The sequence below is a fragment of the Primulina eburnea genome, chromosome 2, assembly GCF_022965805.1.
Source record: "Primulina eburnea isolate SZY01 chromosome 2, ASM2296580v1, whole genome shotgun sequence".
NCBI classification, from domain to species: domain Eukaryota; kingdom Viridiplantae; phylum Streptophyta; class Magnoliopsida; order Lamiales; family Gesneriaceae; genus Primulina; species Primulina eburnea.
The window spans coordinates 1387909-1406834 of record NC_133102.1 but is presented as its reverse complement, the minus strand read 5'-3'; the positions used below and the strand labels follow the sequence as shown (position 1 = coordinate 1406834).

General features: G+C 31.6%; 3 protein-coding genes across 6 annotated transcripts; all 3 read right to left on the bottom strand.

The window, feature by feature from the left end:
- Window positions 1-331: 331 nt before the first annotated feature.
- Window positions 332-2340, bottom strand: LOC140817232 (uncharacterized). 4 transcript variants are annotated; one of them, XM_073176882.1, is made up of 3 exons: window positions 2128-2327; window positions 1449-1530; window positions 332-1348 (listed from the first exon to the last, which is right to left on the bottom strand). In XM_073176882.1, exon 3 carries the CDS (start codon window positions 1338-1340, stop codon window positions 597-599), a length of 744 nt encoding a protein of 247 aa, XP_073032983.1. In that variant the 5' UTR covers window positions 1341-1348; window positions 1449-1530; window positions 2128-2327; the 3' UTR covers window positions 332-596. The 4 variants fall into 4 exon arrangements, with proteins under 4 accessions (XP_073032983.1, XP_073032990.1, XP_073032979.1 ...); XM_073176889.1 differs by having other exon boundaries at window positions 2264-2280; XM_073176878.1 differs by having other exon boundaries at window positions 332-1530; window positions 2264-2340.
- A 799-nt stretch (window positions 2341-3139) lies between these two features.
- Window positions 3140-6300, bottom strand: LOC140817223 (rho GTPase-activating protein 5-like). Its single transcript, XM_073176869.1, has 5 exons — window positions 5636-6300; window positions 4765-4885; window positions 4572-4691; window positions 4087-4317; window positions 3140-3970 (listed from the first exon to the last, which is right to left on the bottom strand). The coding sequence occupies exons 1-5, from the start codon at window positions 6031-6033 to the stop codon at window positions 3434-3436; spliced, it is 1407 nt and encodes a 468-aa protein (XP_073032970.1). The 5' UTR covers window positions 6034-6300; the 3' UTR covers window positions 3140-3433.
- A 5039-nt stretch (window positions 6301-11339) lies between these two features.
- LOC140824446 (uncharacterized) lies at window positions 11340-17444 on the bottom strand. The gene is made up of 3 exons (XM_073186036.1): window positions 16553-17444; window positions 12195-12363; window positions 11340-12049 (listed from the first exon to the last, which is right to left on the bottom strand). Exons 1-3 carry the CDS (start codon window positions 17438-17440, stop codon window positions 11601-11603), a joined length of 1506 nt encoding a protein of 501 aa, XP_073042137.1. The 5' UTR covers window positions 17441-17444; the 3' UTR covers window positions 11340-11600.
- Between the last annotated feature and the right edge of the window lie 1482 nt (window positions 17445-18926).

The following is an 18926-nucleotide window of genomic DNA, read 5'->3' as shown; positions in this document are numbered from 1 at the left end:
ACTTGTTATTTACTTATTTTATCGAAAATCAAATTATTAAAATATGATTTCATTTTTTTATACTAAATATTCCGATTCTTATTTATCCACGTTTTTTTTTTGGGTTAAAGAGACAATTTTGCTTACAGATATAAATATTGGATTAGAACAATAGATGCCCACAATAGTGAATGGGTAAGATTATTATTTTTTATTCATTTTTCCAAATCAAAACTGCATAAAACCAAACGCAGAGCGAAAAACTCTTTTTCTCTTACATATTTCAATTTGATTAGTATTTAATTCGGTTAATCCAGTTTTAATAATAATAAAAAAAAACAACTACACTGTCTTAATTATTTAAAACATTTGTTTCCATTATTTCATCTCTGAAAGTTTAAAGGGACAAATACATAGGTTGAAGCGTTCCTTTCAAACAAAAAAGAAGTACGATATTTGTATTCGAAGGATATTGGGAAAGTAAAAATTAGAGAACATGGATGTCCTCGTGTCCCTTGAGTCTTATTTTTCCTAACTCAATCCATTGCTCAATACTGCCATTGCTCAATACTGTGTATCCTTCGGGCAAATGCAGTCACACTAATGCTACCTGAGTTTCAGTATTTCCCTCGCCACGAATGCCACTTTAGTTTCAACTGAAACCACAACGGTGGAACCCCTAAAACACCTCGTGTCAGTTTTGGATCAAACACATCAAACTGAACACGATTTAAGGTGTCCAGAATGACCTGCGTCGGCACAGCTGGCAGCAGCACCGGGCGAGCCTCAGCAGGGACTGTTCCAGCCAATTCGCGAGCCTTTTGCAGATGTGAGTTGGCAACAGAAGCCATTTCAAATACCGCATCACGCAGTCCCTCACGAGAATCAATCTGAACGGCCAGCTGCCCGCCTTCATTTACCAACAGTCCATGTTTTTCTGCCACCTTGATGGGTATATAACGAAAATGGCAGTTTCGGTTTGCATGGTAAGGCAGGGACTTCAGAAGCAATAGAAGACCACTAGCCTTGCCAATATGAGATGCAGCATGGTCTGCTACTGTAGACTTAATACCACCAGCTTGAAGTGTCGAGTAAAAAATGGTTGAGATAGTATCCTCAGCATATTGCTCCAACTCTCCCACAGTTTTTGGGATATCAGTAACATCTCTCTTGGCATCATTGATCCGAGCTTCCACAGAACGTCTCAACCAAATCTTGCTAATTCTGTGATCATGTAAAACCGAAGCAAGTGCCTGAGCTACTGGATGCTCGATTAGCTTATTTGAAAATATCTTGTCAATGGCCTCTTGCCACCATAATAGACGCATCAGACCAATTCTAGGATCAGAAGCGACATCCATAGCTTTTGCTGTTTCGATATTAAATGCACGCAGAGTGAAAGCTGATTTTCGCATATAAGGTGGAAGTTCGAGAAGGCAAAGATAGTGATGGTAATCATAAGTTCGTACTTGTTGAACACAATAGGATAAAGCGGCTCGTACACTACTAGATGTCGAAGCACCACTCATTGGCGTCTGATAAATTTTCCTTCTGCGTTGAGTTTAAAGATAAGATTTGACATTCACATTTCTTCCACACACAGGATAAAACGCAGAAAGAGACACCTTTTGACAGAAGAAACAAAAGATGCTGAACTACAACACACTGGTAAAGGAGTAGCATCGAAACTTAAGTATGATATAGCATTTTGCAAATAACATAAACCACAGTGCAAAATCCATTGATACAATAGCTCACTCTGTACTGTACTTGCATTGGCATGACCAAGATTTCTAACAGAAGATTAATTTTGTGACTCCAGAGTCGTGAACGCGAAACTTATGGATTTCCGCCAATCAATGGGTTAATTGTACAGAAGCAAACAAAACAACAGAGGTCAAATCTACTGCATTTTACATTTCAGGGAAAGTACAACCGTTAAAACTTAGTTAGAATAATATAAAGTGAAGAAATGCATTAAAAAAAAACCCCCTAATTTGGCCCTCAAATTTCCTCAATTCTTCAAACAGCAGGCATAAATGCCGCCTTAAACTAAAAATTACCGACATACAGCAAAAACCCACCAGCAATAACAAGCCAAAATCATTACTAACTGTAAGACTGGACAAAAAAATAAAAGAGAAAAACCTGATCTTGAGTGATAATTGGGTAAAAGATGCAGATTGACTGAATAGATCAGAGGAAGACAATATTTTTAGGACTCATTGGTGGCGAAGAGTATATCGCCGAACGGAATTTGGAGACGAATCGAATTTGTATTTACCTCGAGTGAGACTGCGCGCAAACATTTCCAAGACTTTGAATCTTTGATGTCTAACTACATGTTCAATGTAAATTTGGGAGTTGGTTTAAAATCATTAAATCAAATATTTATAAAATAATTTCCTTTTTAAAGAACTTATTTAAAATATTTATAAATATTATGTCTTATGAACTGTTTCATTAGCTTATAATTGTGAAGTATTATTTTAAAATTTTATAAAATCTTTTTATCAAGATGGTTACCAAAAAGATGTGATATTGTAAAATATTTTTATTATTAGATTTTAAGAAAGTGAGTTAATGAGATTTAATATTTTTTTTAAAAAAAATACAGTATAAATTATAAATGTGAACCAACATAATCCGGTCCTCATTTCTGTCTCATTTTCTGGTTATGGCCAAGATTGCACCAGCCACTGCTCCTGAAGATTTTGTTCAGAAACAGGGGCGAATTTCCTACATCTTTTTGGTTTGATCTAATCAAAACCGGTTTACCTTGATTCACGTTGCGAGGTCTGAAGATATACGATCCACCTGAAAATCATTATTCAAATCTCAATTCAAGTTTTTCTCTGTATCAGCAGCTGGAAATCCCTCTGAACTTATATCATTATTCAAATCTGGATTCAAATTTTTCTCTGTATCTTATTCAAATCTTGTATCATTATTAGATTTCTCTGTATCATTATTCAAATCTGAATTCAAGTTTTTCTTTGTATCTTTGAGATCAACTTTCAGTACTCAGTTATAGTTTGTGTTGATTTTATGTTCTGTTTTGCATGGGAGTGGATAAAGTACATATCTTTTACACTACAAATTTGGGAGTTATGGAATGCTTATCCAAATCACAAGTTACTCTGTGATACAAGTGCATCCAAAATTAAGGATCTCGACTCAACTGACTTGCTTTTCAATTCCCAACCACAATTGTAAGATCCCCAATATAGTTTGATCAAGGATCAAGCTCATCCTACTCTACTGAACTCGTTCCCTGAGTCAAGTTGTATTCAACTTGAATTTGTTTTTGAACATTTTCAAAATTTTAATATAGGCAAGAACGTGTCTGATATTTAAATACAAAGATGAACAATGCTTTCCTCCAAATAAAAATTAAATACAAAGCATGTGATTCTCTTTTTTTGTCTGCCTAAATATAATGATTTCAAGAACTTCACCTCCAGGATTCCTCCCTTTCAGCTTGTGAATTTAACCGGCTAGTAATGCTTAATTCCTTGCTTTTTGTAGCAGGTTTTCGGGACTCTTTCTTCACATTATTAGATTTTCTTTCGGTGCTCCAATTCTTTTGCTGTGTTCTTCCATTCCCAACAGCAGCTTTTTCACATTCAAGTCTGTTTGCAGAAAGGTTATCAGACCCATCAGTTAGAATGCTCTCGACAGAACCAAGGAAACAATTGGTTGAATTGCTAGTTTCTGGCTTGGTTGGGGACGTAGAGTTAGCATTGTAGTTTTCTGACAATGGTTCTTTTCCAACGCGGATTTGTTCATCCTGATCACTCACTTCTTCGGCTTCAAGAAATACATGCCCCAACGAGCCATGATGGGCATCTTCATCTGGAGGCTTCAAATGCAGTGCACAACCACCATCTGGTACCGAATCTTCCCTTTCTCTCAACGTTTTCATGACGAGTGTTTTGAGGAAATTCATAACTTGGACAACATACATCAATGCTGTCATTGGATCAGACATCTGTAGGTGGCATATAACTGTCAGGTTTGGATCCCAGTACTATATAAAGTGCACCAGTTAAGATGGACAAATAATGCAAAACATAAATAGCCCATCCATCAATTTTTCTTGCTTACATGAGTCATATTGGGTGCAAAAACCATGGCAATGTTCCGTGCACTCATTTTGTTGAGATATTCTAGCTGAGCAACATCAGCCATAAGGTTAATTGCCCAGTCCAGTAGTGCTGCTTCTGTTGGAGGAAGGAGACTAACAAGATGAGCGCAATCATCTTCTGATTGAGCCAGCATTACAGTTTCTGGCGAAAAGGAATCCAATACCGCTCTAGGGAGTTCTCTAAACCAAGCCTAAATAGCAAAAACCGCAAAGAATTAATGACATCCAATTAAATACAAACTCAATATTTTCATAAATACATAAAGGAACAGATTTAAACACAAAAATAAAGAGAGAAATGGGCAGACATGGCAAAAAGAAAGAAGAAAGAAAAGTGCAAATCCCGGATGCATGGGTATTTAAAGTTGGGGATTTGATTAAGCTCGAGCTCGTTTAAAAATTTCCAAAACCGAACGTAAAAGCAAACAAAATGAAGGATTGGTACCTTGATCAGGCCTGCCAAGCAATGCACATCAATGTTTTCTGGAATCATTCCATTATTTAGTTGTTCCCGAACACACTCTTCCTGACCATTCTCTGCATTAATCCTGAAGATTCCTTCTGACTGCGAAAATTGGAATAAATAATATAACACTTTCTCCGGTTTTCCATGTGTACTACAGAGGGAAACAAAATACCTGCAAGCCACCTTGTGAATACAAGCGTCTTTGCATCATCAAGAGTATAGTTGGAACACAATTACCTCTGCAGTCAAAAGAAAGCTGCATCGACTCCGTCGAAACTCCAAAAACCCTTGTACTGTACACAGTGATATCAAATTGTAGTCAATCTGATGGAATAATCATAGGTACTTTCTTCTTTTCTCTTGTCTTGTTCATATAATTTATGAATCCCATCATTTGTACAATATACTATCAGAATACATTCAGGGACAAGCGTAGAAAATAGTCCACAGTCTCCTTTGTTGCTATTTTCTTTGGAAAACAACTATATTAATGAAGGAAACAATAAGAAACCAGAACTTTTCAAACGATACTATAGAGTTTGATTTCCAGTTACTCAATTCGGATGTCCCATTTAACTAAAAAAAAAAAGAGGGTAGTCACGATGTTATAAGACGGCTCACCTAAATTACAGCAGGCCTTGCAAAATTTATGAAGAAATTTTTTTCAAAGTCTAAACTTTGGGAAATGGTAATACTATGACCCGTTATTGAACCATTCAGACCAAATACTGAAATATTCTATAATTTCAATGCTTTGTACATTAACTGCAAGAAAAAAGTAATCAACAACCAGTTGTAACAAATACAAGGAAAGAACATGCAGATGAGCATTTAAAACTTGCCCAATTCACCAATATAATTTCCCAAAAAGAGAGATAAAAATGCAGTGATTTACATTACGTGTATATTCTGCCACACAGAACATAGATAAAAATTAACGAAACCCCATCTTGTAGAACAAATGGCACGCATGAAAAAACCAAAACATGAATTTCAAGAAAATAAAAAATCAATATACAAAGAGAAAATGGAAAAAGACTGACCTAGCACTAGGTGGCCTTCTCGAAACTTCAGGTTCAAACTCAACCGGGAGACCAAGAAACCCATCAAACCTATCAAAAGTAACATGGGCAACATGCCTTACATTGGTAGGCACCCCAATCTCCATTATCTGTTCTTCAAGCTCACAGCTTGTACTTCGACAACCCACCAAAGATTTCCTGAAAACAGTAACCAGAACTGCCAGAACAGAGAGCTGATTCCCTTTCTCTTCTCCTTCTATTCCGAGTATTTGTGTACCAGTATTATAGTTATCCTCGTCACAAATACTTCTCCTGTACAAAGCTACAGGGTTAAGAAAAGTTTGTTGGGGCAAAGCATCATTGTTTATAGGTGCTACACATGTAATGGAGCTTGAGTGTGAAGGCAATATTACTGTCATTTTTAACCTTTTTCAATAGCAACCTCGTGTACAGTGTGTTACAAGATTATATTTTCAAGGGGTGAAATGGAATGGATTCGTTAGGTGTAGGGGTTCCTGGTATTGTCTTTAGTGTGGGATCGGTTGGTGGACGAGGAGAAAGACGATAATTAATGGGGGGTTTCTTGGTATAGGATGTGAATGCTTGAGAATTTGGTTAAGAGTGGAGTCGGATTCAAGTAAAGATCCGTGGAAGGTGAGAATCATACATCATCATCTCTCCTTTTCCTTCATTTGTTTAATATATCTCCATTTCTCATACTTTCGGTATTCTCAAGGCAAACTTAGCTTCAATATTCCGTAAATCTTACCACATAATTGGTAATCAGTATTGGCAAATATTCTTGCAATGTTCTTGATCTTCTATTTAACAAAAAACTATTACTCTATTGAGATTTTTTTTTCGTACATTTTTATGAAAGTTGACGTATAATCCAAATCCTAACATTTAACTATAAAATAATCCACTTAAAGCTAAATTAAGGGATTAGTTACTTTAGATCATTATATCAGCAGGGTTATTTTTCATATTTATATCTTCAAATAATTTTTATTGACGTGATATTTGAAAATATCAGCAGGGTTATTTTTCATATTTATATCTTCAAATAATTTTTATTGACGTGATATTTGAAAATATATATTTATTATACTTAATAGCAGTAATAATTAAAAGAGAGTCAGCTCATGAAATTTCCACCCTAAAATCCAGAATTAGCTCGAGTATCATCGCACTCTTACTAAAAAAACGAGTAATTTGTCTTCATTTTTTGAGCATAAGTTAGTGTGCTGGGGGACCCTTCTTGAAATGCGCGTGATATCAGTAATTTAGGATGTGTAAGCTTTCGCTTAATCTAAGGACAGCATGTATACCTTTCTTTGTGCAAAGATTTGTCTTAAAATTGGACACGATTCTTAGATGATGCACCATAGAATGTTCATAATTGAAACATAACAATTTTCCATGCATAACAATAATTTATATGGAACCATATAATTCAATCACCATGATTTAAATTTACTTAAATTTGACATGATTGTAGAATTTATATATGTAAAGATTTATGTATATTTGTCCAAAAAAACACACAATGCGCTAAAGTAGCTGTACATGTACGTATGATATAAACATATTGAGTTAGGTCTATTGTGAAACGATCTCATCAATCTTTATCTGTGAGACGAGTCAACTCTACCGATATTTACAATAAAAAATAATATTCTTAGCATAAAAAGTAATATTTTTTCATAAATGACTTAAATAAGAAATTTGTCTCATAAAATACGATCCGTAAAATCGTTTCAGATAAGTTTTTGCCGAACATATTTTATCCAGATGAGATTAACTCGTTGGAGTTGTTGGGCTATTGACAAATATCAATTGGGTATATGTGTGTGTAATTGTACATCTCTTGAAAATGGAGTAGTTGAAACCCATCAATCAGTGCTAGCCAGTAATTATACAACAAATACTAATGAGTTATTTTTTAATTTTCAAAAAGAAAGAATAATGATACGGACAAATATTATTGCCTCCCTAATTTACTTATAAAGATAAGCCTCCGACTCGAGATTTTGCATTTATATGTATAATATTATTTGCACCTTAATGTTTTACTATATATGGATTACATATTTATAAATTTTCTATATTCTATTTTTTCGTCTAAACACATATTTTCATGTTATATTCTATCTGGCATGTTAAAAAAGTATCAGTTCGTGTTGTGAAAAAACGTTCATATAATATACATTCTCATTAAAAAATTATGTTTGCGGCCTACTTCACGTGCAATTAAAAAACAAAATATTTTAGTTTCAAAGATTTGTTAGAGTTGATGGAGTACATGAGTGGTTGATAAATAGTTAGATGTTCGATTTTTCTTACTATCACATTTTTGGACGAGTTTGTCATACAAGACGGTTTATCTAATTAGCATGATTTAAAATCTTATTATATTAACTAGTGAGTTTATCTAGTAAACGTGGAAGTTTATCGGTTGCGAAATGCACCAAAAAAAAAACTTATTTTATGATGATGTGCTGTTTGTTTGTACGTATAAAAAGAATAATGAGAATCTGTAACAACATAAGCACATAACATGTACACTTTATTTATAATAATTTCTTAAAGTGAATTTACGTGCGAATCAGCTTAATTAATATATACATGCATTGAATCAGTTAAAAGTTTTACGAATCGTTTTATTAATTTTGCCAAATAAAATATATATTGTAGATATTTAAAACACTAGAAATTGTGATGCATGTATGAATTCAAAGTAATAACCAACAGCAATTAATCAATGGTCAAACTCCAGAATACACCTAAAACTAAAAAAAAAATGAGATTTTGATTATATTTAAATTATGAAGAAAAAAGAAGAAGAAGAAGAAAGAAGAAGAAGAAGAAGAAAAAAATATATATGACATTGGGTTATTTTAACATTTTTACTATATAGCAAACTTTTTATATGACGCTTTGATAATTTATCAACTAAGGTGTGATAAAAAGACGTGTTTGTTTATCTTTACAACGACTATTTCCTTTTTTTTTTTAACGACAAAGTAAAGCAAAAATAGCCCAAAAAGACATGTATATTGGTTTCTTTCCACGACGTAAAAATGAATCAATCCCATTCATACATTTAAAAAAAATTAAATCCCAACAATAAAAAAGATGAATTCTATGCAAATCTTATCACTAGCTTTACGATGTACAACGTTAACATAGAGTCGATTATTTTACTGTATTGATGTTTTTAGTAGTTTATTTTCAGCTACCTTCTCAATACATACCGCAAGGTATAACAAATCTGTAAACAAGCTACCCGCCAGTTGCAAGAACGATACATATATAGAACATAAAGATCACCACAGTTTCTGCATCGAAGATCTACAGCGCGACAATGAAGATCGACTTAGTACTTTCCAAAGATTGTGTTCGGACAACCTGCTGCTCAAGAGCTTCAACGCTAACCTACAAAACAGTAAGCTCGACATCCTTCAAGTCGTGACAGGAAATAATCGATTCAAAAGTTCGGGACTTGAACGAGACTTACGGGAGAGGCCACGGCTCTACGTCTACATGATGGGAAGAAGCAAGAATTTTGGGACGGTGCCGTTTTGATCGCCAAGGTGGGGGAGGAAATTAAACTTCGAAAAATTTATTAACTTCGAAAAATTTATTAATCTAACAAGACTCCAGGATTGTTGGAATGGTCTTGAGTATGGCTGTGTAATTGCGAAAGACAAGTGATTGGAGGAATTATAGTTAATCTAACACTAATAATCTACATTTAAAATAAGATTTCGATTTAAGATCCAACTGTAACAATTTTTTTCTCGTTTTAAAAATATATATCGGTCTAAAATTTACATTTTTATTATATTTTAAACTTGTAAGGAGAAATTATATTTTCAAAAGTGATAGTACTAGTAGTAACGCTCGATTACAATCATTGATTCATTGCGTGTATATTCGACTTCTTGGAATAATAATTTGTTAATTACTCGACAATAAATGACTTTGCCTTACGATGAATTTAAATAAAATAGATGGCAGATGACATAAAACAAAATCATGTGGTTATCAAGATAAATCTTTTGGTTATCTTCGTGTTATTCATACGAGTAGTGTCTTTATCTACTCCGTATATATGTATTAAGTGGATAAGTTATAATTATTCATTTAACCATGATGTATAGATGAGTGACAATGATTCAACACTCAGCACACATGTCATGAATTTTTTATTTTTTTGCCACAAATATTTCTTTTATCTAAATATAGACCGAGTTGATCCATCTCAAAGATATAGTCCTATGATATCGTATCATAAGAGACCTACTCAAAACAAACCTTATGATGCGGTCTTGCGGATCAATTTTATAATATGAATCTCTTATTCGAATTGGTCCATGAAAAAATATTACTGTTTTAAATTCTCACGTGTGAAGAAAAAAATTATGTAGATTACGCTTCTTTCTCAATTTTTTAAAATAATTTTTTATATCAGTTTTCCAAAGTTGTTGCGTGCATTTAGCTAGACAACTCAATCTTTGCTGTTTTTCCATGGAATAATTATGACAACTTGAGTACTATGGCTTTTAAACTTATGAAATTTGGCACCCATGACAGGTCAGAGCCAATCGGTACACAGACGTCTGGTTACCAACTATATACAGTCCGCCTGGATTTGGAGAAAAGACTCGAAAAGGTTGCTAAATACAAATTTACAGTGCATAAAAAATGGTTTCATGTACCAAAAAGTTATTTTCAAATTACCATATCCTATACCAAAACGTATTTCTTAGGCTAAAGTGTTTCCGGTTTCACCTTTAACATGCAGGTTTCATTGCCATTCTTAATTCTGCACGGAGAAGATGATATATATGATGACCGATCCATCCGTAAACAAAGTCTTGTATGAGTCGGCTCGTGCAGTGGACAAGGCCTTCAAGTTGCCTTGACATATGGAATGCTACCGGAAAATCTTGACACCGTGTTCTCGGACGTTGTCGAGTGGTTGGACAAGAGGTCTTCTGCCCGGAGTGCCCAATTGGAAGAGCAACAAAAATCAACTAATCTGTACTTGATCTCAAATAAATTAATTTTCATTTCTCATGATGTAATTTAATATTGGGATGATCAAACTATCATTCATTTATTGAAAATGATTCTGTTATAAATGAATACTGTAATGTTAGATATCTAATTCATCAACGAAGCTTTCGATCTTCCTGTTTATATTGTGTTTATGTTGAATATTGAAGAAATATTCTATATGTATTTTTTAAGAAATATCTATATATTCAGCGCCTGTTTTTATCATAAGATATGTGAAAACATTAGTTCTGTCTAACCATATTTTTTATTAAAACACACGCAAAGAGTGGAGATCGAACCTGGGGATATGGCTAATCTGGTTAGGGATGAGACCATTTAATTATAAGCCCATATCCTGTCTAACCATATTTGAATCATATACGAGAACAAAACAATCCTTGTTTCTTTTTTATTTTATGTTATTATCCATTTTCCATCCGATCCATATTCACCAAATGTAGCTTTTCTAAAATAACATCTTATTTTCCAAATATTGCATTTTCTTATTTCAAAATTCAATCAATTAAAAAATTATAATTTTACTTTTTCACTTTTAAGAATCAAACATATATATGTTATTTAATTTTCCCAAACTTCTTTCCTGTGTATAAATTCTCAATTATATCAAAGAGATCTTACAAAATTAAAATATTAGCCAAAATAAAATTTTTATTCTTTATTTAAGCAGTTATCAAAATATAATGTGTGTGCCACAAGTACTAGTGTATATGTATAAAATTATAGGTAGAGTTTTCAAATGGTTAAAATTATGGATCACTTTTTCTTTACAAATTTGTAAAATTTCGTAAAAGAAAAATCCATAATCAATTTTCTTAAGCATTAATAATAATATCATAGCACATGAACAAAGACGTTCAATCCGCTAATCTTGGTGTCAAGCGTTCTTGATTCTTGCATCTTAATCACTCTCTTCAATCAGCACTCTTCTCATACGATCAACAAGCTCATTCATCTGTGCCCTCGAATGCAATGGTGATGGATAAACACAAGCACAGTCCAACTCTCCATCACGAATAGTGTCAAATATAGCGACAGAAGGGCCAACTCCATGTGCAGAAGCACACCCCATGTAGCACTCCACTCCAAGATCTTGCTTCAATTTACCGGAATCATCAAACACAGGATCCTCAAATACTGAAATGAAAGAAGTTCTGAGTGAAGATGACGAGGTCAGGCTCGGGTTTTCCATGGCTTTGCACATAAGATAATTTATATCAGATAAGTCTGTCAAATGTTTATTGCACTTCTTGTGATCAGCGAAGTTGGAGTAGATACTTTGGGCCAAATCCCAGAAATTTTCGTTCCCTTTTACGGTTTGTACGTCAAGGATTGCAGATTGGTAGAACCCTGGATTGTTTAACAGGATTTAGACAAGAATCTTATCTATGATATCCTAGCTACATTTTTTGGTAAACAATAAGCATACCCTTAATTAACTTGCGTATATTTAATGCTTAAGGTCAGGTTAATTTAACGTGTGATGTATGTTTACCAAAATGATGAGTCGAAAGAGCTGGTTCAAGACTGCAGCGGCAATCAACCAGAGTAACCACTCCATATTTCTTCTTTAGCTGATCATATTGAAATTCAGTAGAATGTGCGGCGATTAATCCAGCGGCCGCAAGGGCTCCACACAGTTTAATCCTCCTAGATTTGCAGCCCTGCACAGATTTTATACAAGTTCAATACAATGAAGCAGTTTCCACAGGAATTATAACTGATGGTGATATATACATTAAGGTTTGCTTTATCCTCTTTTGAGTTTGGCAAGTGCAAATTTCACTATTTGGGAAGTATAGTCTTTTCTTGTAGTGTCCATTGACAAAACTAAATACTAAACGAGTAGAAACGGGGAAAATATCATATGTAGTCACTGCCATATTAGTTCCATGCTTGTACTCCAATCCGGCGCCTTACCTAACAATATTTTCTTTAATTTTGAAATTTAAATTAATTTTCATAAAAATATTTAATTTATTGATCAAAAGATCAAATTTCCAAAATTTCATGTGTAATTCATCAGATTTTATATTTAAATTTTTTAAAGCAATTATATATATCTAATTATTCCCACACTCAAAATGAAGTTTTACCATGTATCTGCATTCCTTAAATTTATGTTAATGTTTTTTAAACATTTAGTTTTTCTCAATCATCGTGCAGCTATAACTTCGGCATGATCAAAATAATTTTAATCGGAAAAGACAGAATTCGTCAGCGCACAGCAAATGACGTTTTATTTTAATTAAATTATTTTGGTGTAAAATCAATCCAAAAACTCACAATATATATATATATATATATATATATATATATATATATATATATATATATATATATATAAATATATGAGTTGAATTGTGAATTTACATCTATGTCCTTATCTTCATTAAATAATATTCATTAATACATGGCTCTTTGGTTATTTTGTTTTCATTTATCAATTAATGTAATCTAAATCTAAATTAAATTGAAGCAAAACAAAATTTTGCATTCATTTTTTTTTTTTATGAAATTTGCAATCCATTTTTTTAAAAAACTTATATAAATAATGAATTTCAAAATGATATCTATTATCTATTATTACTATTATAAATATATGAGTTGAATTGTGAATTTACATCATTGATATATATATATCCTAATATATCAATATTTTTATTCATGATTCAAGTCGGAGCAGTTTTTCTGTGAAACAGTTTCATTGATATATATCCTAATATATCAATATTTTTATTCATGATTCAAGTCGGATTAGAGACATATTTCACAAAATTGACCCACGAAACAGTTTCATATGAGTTTCTGCGACAATTTTATTTTTAATTTGAGCAAATTAACATCCATGAATAACGTAAATTCTATGAATTTACATGTATGTCCTTATTTTCGTTAAATAGTCTATTATTTTATTACTATTATAAATATATGAGTTGAATTGTGAATTTACATCTATATCCTTATCTTCATTAAATAATATCCATTAATACAAAATTTTATAATTTTCCATATCAATATTTTTATTCATGATTCAAGTCGGATTAGACATGTTTCACAAAATTGACCCATGAAACAGTTTCATATGAGTTTCTGCGACAATTTTATTTTTAATTTGAGCAAATTAACATCCATGAATAACGTAAATTCTGTGAATTTACATGTATGTCCTTATTTTCGTTAAATAGTATTAATAAATACATGTTTTTTTGTTTTGTAGGTATTGATTAATTTTACAATAAATTAAAGAAAACTGAAATTTTATTTTGGAATAAGATTTATAGTCAATTTTTTTTTTATATAAAAAAATTATATCTTTAATGAAATTTAAAGTAAGCGATACAATGTCAGCAGTACGCACAAAAACTTCCTAAGACTTCATCCATATATGAATTTACATCTATGTCCTTATCTTCATTAAATAATATCCATTAATACGTGTCTCTTTGGTTATTTTGTTTTCATTTATCAATTAATAAAATCTAAACTAAATTGAAGAAAAACAAAATTTTGCATCCATTTTTTGTGATGAAATTTGCAATCCGTTTTTTTAAAAAACTTATATATATAATGAATTTCAAAATGATAAAAATAATAAATATATATTTTAATTTGTTTTTTCATAATTATTAATGACTTTTAAAATAAATTGAAAAAAAATAAAATTTAGCTACCATTTTTCAGAGTGGCATTTAAATTTATCTTATATTTTTTTGGAACGACATTTGCACTCCATTTTTTTTAAAATATATCTTTAATAAAATTTTAAATAATAGTAATAATCCATTTTTTTAAAAAAATTATATCTTTAATGAAATTCAAAATGATAACAATAATAAAAATAATTTTTTGTATGTTTTTTCCTAGCTACTACTATTATTATTGTTACGACTGAAAATATATGACTTTAAATTGTGAATTTACATCTATGTTCTTATATTGATGAAATAATATTCATTAATACATGTCACTTTATTTGTTTTTTTATGTATTAATTAATAAAATTTAAATTAAATTGAAGAAAAATAAAATTTAACCTCCATTTTTTGTGATGAAATTTTCACTCCATTTTTTTTGAAAATTATATCTTTAATGAAATTCACATTGATAACAATAATAAATATATGTTTTTTGTTTGTTTTTTCCTTATCCATTAATGAGTTCTAAAATAAATTGAAGAAAAATGAATTTTAACTATTGTTTTTTTTAAATGAAAAATTTATCTACCATTTTTTAGAATGAAATTTAAATTTATCTTTCATTTTTTGGAATGAAATTTGCACTCAATTTTTTTAAATATATGTATCTTTAATAAAATTTAAAATAATCTTAATAATAAATACATTTTTTGGTTTGTTCTCACATCTATTAGTGAATTCTAAAATAAATTGAAGAAAAATAAATTTCAGTCACCACGTGTTAGAATGAAATTTACACTCCATGTTTTTTCTTTAAAAAAACAATATCTTTAATTAAATTTAAAATAAATCGAAGAATAATGAAATTTACGTTCATTTTTTTAAATGAACTATATTCTTATTTTAAAAATATTTATTTTTATTTTATGTATCTCTCCTTTTTTGTGTGATTTGTGAACTGTAACTCTATTTTTAGGATGTCCTTTTGTTTGATTTAAAATTTTTCATTAATCAATAATTAATAATTTTTAAAATAAATAGAATAAAAATGAAGTTTACGTTTTTGTTCAAAATTTTATATTTATCCAATTTTTGAGTAAGTCTTCTGTAAGACAGTATCAAGTAGATATATCTCTAAAACGAGTCGACATTTTTTATTGAATAATGTTAATGCATTTTAAAATAAATCGAAAAAAGATGAAGTTTACAATATTCTTCAAAATTTTATAATTCTCCAATTTTCGAGCAGGTCTTCTGTGAAACAGTTTCATTGATATATATCATAATATATCAATATTTTTCTTCATGATTCAGGTCGGATTGGAGACATGTTTCACAAAATTGACCCACGAAACATCTTCATATGAGTTTCTGCGACAATTTAATTTTTATTTTGAGCAAATTAACATCCATGAATAACGTAAATTTTGTGAATTTACATGCATGCCCTTATTTTCGTTAAATAGTATTAATAAATACATGTTTTTTTGTTTTGCATGTATTGATTAATTTTACAATAAATTAAAGAAAACTGAAATTTTATTTTGGAATAAGATTATAGTCAATTGTTTTTAAAAAATATTATATCTTTAATGAAATTTAAAGTAAGCGACACAATATCAGCAGTACGCACAAGAACTTCCTAAGACTTCATTCATCTATGTACTACTCTCACTCGTGCATGCTTAACCCAACAAAACTAAATAACAGTGAAAGATTAATATTTTAACTTATTCAAATCCTTTTTATGTGAAACAAATTATTCTTACATCTATAATTACTTAAAATGATTTGTAATATTTTACTGATGTTTTTAAATATTTTTTTTGCTCAAAAAAAAAAGTTCTAAAAATATTACAATATCTTCATGCTTTATGTCCTATCAAATTTCTTTCGATGAATACAATATAACTTGTAGCTAATTTTTTCAATGACGCGATTTATGTATAGATCTTTATAAATTCAAAATATATCATGAGAACTTCAAAAATTACGGTTGTTATAAGTCCCACACGTGCAACGCACGTACATATCTTCTAGTATATATATATATATATATATATATTATCAAGTGAAGATCACAAGAGTATTTTTCTTTTCTTTTATCATTCATTTGAAATTATTGAAAATAATTAATGTCCGATGCTTGGTTTAATAATATATATAGGAACAAAACTTTTACGAGGTGGGAAAAAAAAAAACCAAATCCACTTACGTCAATAATCCGGGTGGTATCTTCTGAACTAAGATGAAGTCTCACAACCTCGGAAAATCGGGGCTTCTTAGCATTTACGAACTCCAAATTCGTCAGTCTCAATGAATTTAACGAATACCCAAACATTGTCTTCCCACGAGCCCAAATCGTCTTTTTTCCCGTCCCATTCGGAACAAGACTTTCGATCCCCAAATCACCCTCCCCGTAATTCATTATTCCCTTCTCTACCCCTCCAGCCTCTCGACTCTCCTCCATCATCGCTCTGAGAAACGACACCCCAGTGGTCCGGTCGCACACCACGGCGTGAAGCTTCAGCACGACCATTGCCTTTGTTTCGGACAACATGTACACGCTAGAGAAGAACACTTCAATCCCGTTGCATGGGAATGAATAAGGATCAACCCATCTGTTGTTGTTCAATTCGTGTTCGAATATTAAATGAAAATCGGAAATTCCGGAGTTTTGATGTGTCTTCAGGGTTCGTATGATCTGTGAAGTCGATGAATAGTCGTGAAAATTGATCTGAACATGGGGACTACTTGGTATGTGGAACGAGTACTCTTTTCTACTGGGATCGAAGTGTAGTTTGGAGCGGAGAAGAGGGTGAGAAATCTGAAGTTCGTGGATTGTTTTGTGTAGGGATGCGATTTCTGAGGGTGATCTATCAGCGATCTGAAGTGCTAACACAGTATTGCCTGTGCCCGAGGATACTGCGCGGCACCAAGTGTACTCGGTGTCGCTGAGACTTCGGGATTTTGGATTAATCTTTTCTGTGTTGTCATAGTTGAGGCCGGCCATTTTAGCTAGCTTGTAAAAGTCGGCGACGATCGGCGGCTGTGGGCATTTTGAGGAGTACTGAGGAAGATGATAAGATCTATGCTGGTGCATGTGTAATGGGAGGAGAAACCAGGCATGCGCTATGTCTATAAATATTGTTGTTTTGCTTATAATAATGCAAAAAATAAATATCGCGTGAGAGATTAAATATTGGTTCATTATCATTTTCAAGATCCTGTGTATATAATGTTTTAGAGGATTATACAACGTTGACGATTCTGTATAGAATTTGTTAAAGGAAGTTCAATGATTCCTCTATGTACACCATCGGATTTACCGAAATTTCATTCTACGTACTGTTGTCGGACAGCTATGGTGCATGCATGGGTCGTCGGTGCATGAATAACATGGATTAAAAGTCAGAGTTAAAGTACGATAAATCAGGTCGCCCATGTTCGACTGATACAAGAAAAACGTTGCAAGTAAACGATTTTAATAAATGAGACATATGAACTGTCTAGTCCGAAATGATTCTAATTCGACGACATAATCCTAAAGCCCCACAAGCATCAAATTTATAAATTATACCTAAACATACAATAGTTGTACGCGTCGACATTGTTTTGGAAAACGGAATAAAAAAGAAGAAGAAGAAAAGTATATGTACCAAAATTTGTTTTGGAATGGGACCAGCTTCAGCAATATGTGGTCAAAAATATCTTGCCTGTAACCTCGCAAATCGCAAATATCGTCTACGTGGATAGACGGTTGCTTGTCGTCTTGATTTTTAGAAGCTCTCTGATATAATATATAATTAAAAAAATTGTTTGACATATTTCTCGATCAATTTACGACGTATAAAGAAAAAATATGTCTTTGATTTTGAGTTTGAATATATTGTAGACGAGTTTTGGAGAAATACATAGTTAATTTTTTTGTATGTATTTAAGTTAAAAAATGGTGTAAGTGAGAAGTACATAAGCGGTAAGCGATGGGTGGCCGCACGCCTACCATTTCTTATAACAATGCTCCTAAATAATATAATATGTCTAATTACATATGTTATGTTTACATCAACTTTTTATTTGTATATTAATTTAAAAAGATATGATTAGACATCTATTTCAACTCGACGATAGTCGATTAACGAGCATTGTTGCTTAATTGGTTGCCAAATCATGTGAAAAAACTCTAGATGATGCCCACGTTCTTGGTTACGTATAACTTGGGTTATATATCTTGGTTTTCTTTCAAAAAACTTGCTTTCCCACTTCTTAAACAAATGCAAAACTATTCTCTTACCTTCTATGAGGCCAAAGAGACTCTTGCCTCAGGGCTCGATATTGGAAAGAGCCCAACATCTATATTTTGAGTTGATGGCCTATCGAAAGAAAAAAAAAAACATTGGTCTAATATTAAATAAAAAAGATTAATTTGATTTTTTTTTGTTTATAATAATTGATCAAACTCGATATTTCTTAAAGTTCGGTTTGAATAATTTATATCAATAAACTTTAGGGTATTTCTTGAGTTTGGAGAAGTTAAAGAATTAGTCATTTAACTCGCTTGTGCAGTATTGTATAGAATTTCAACATTT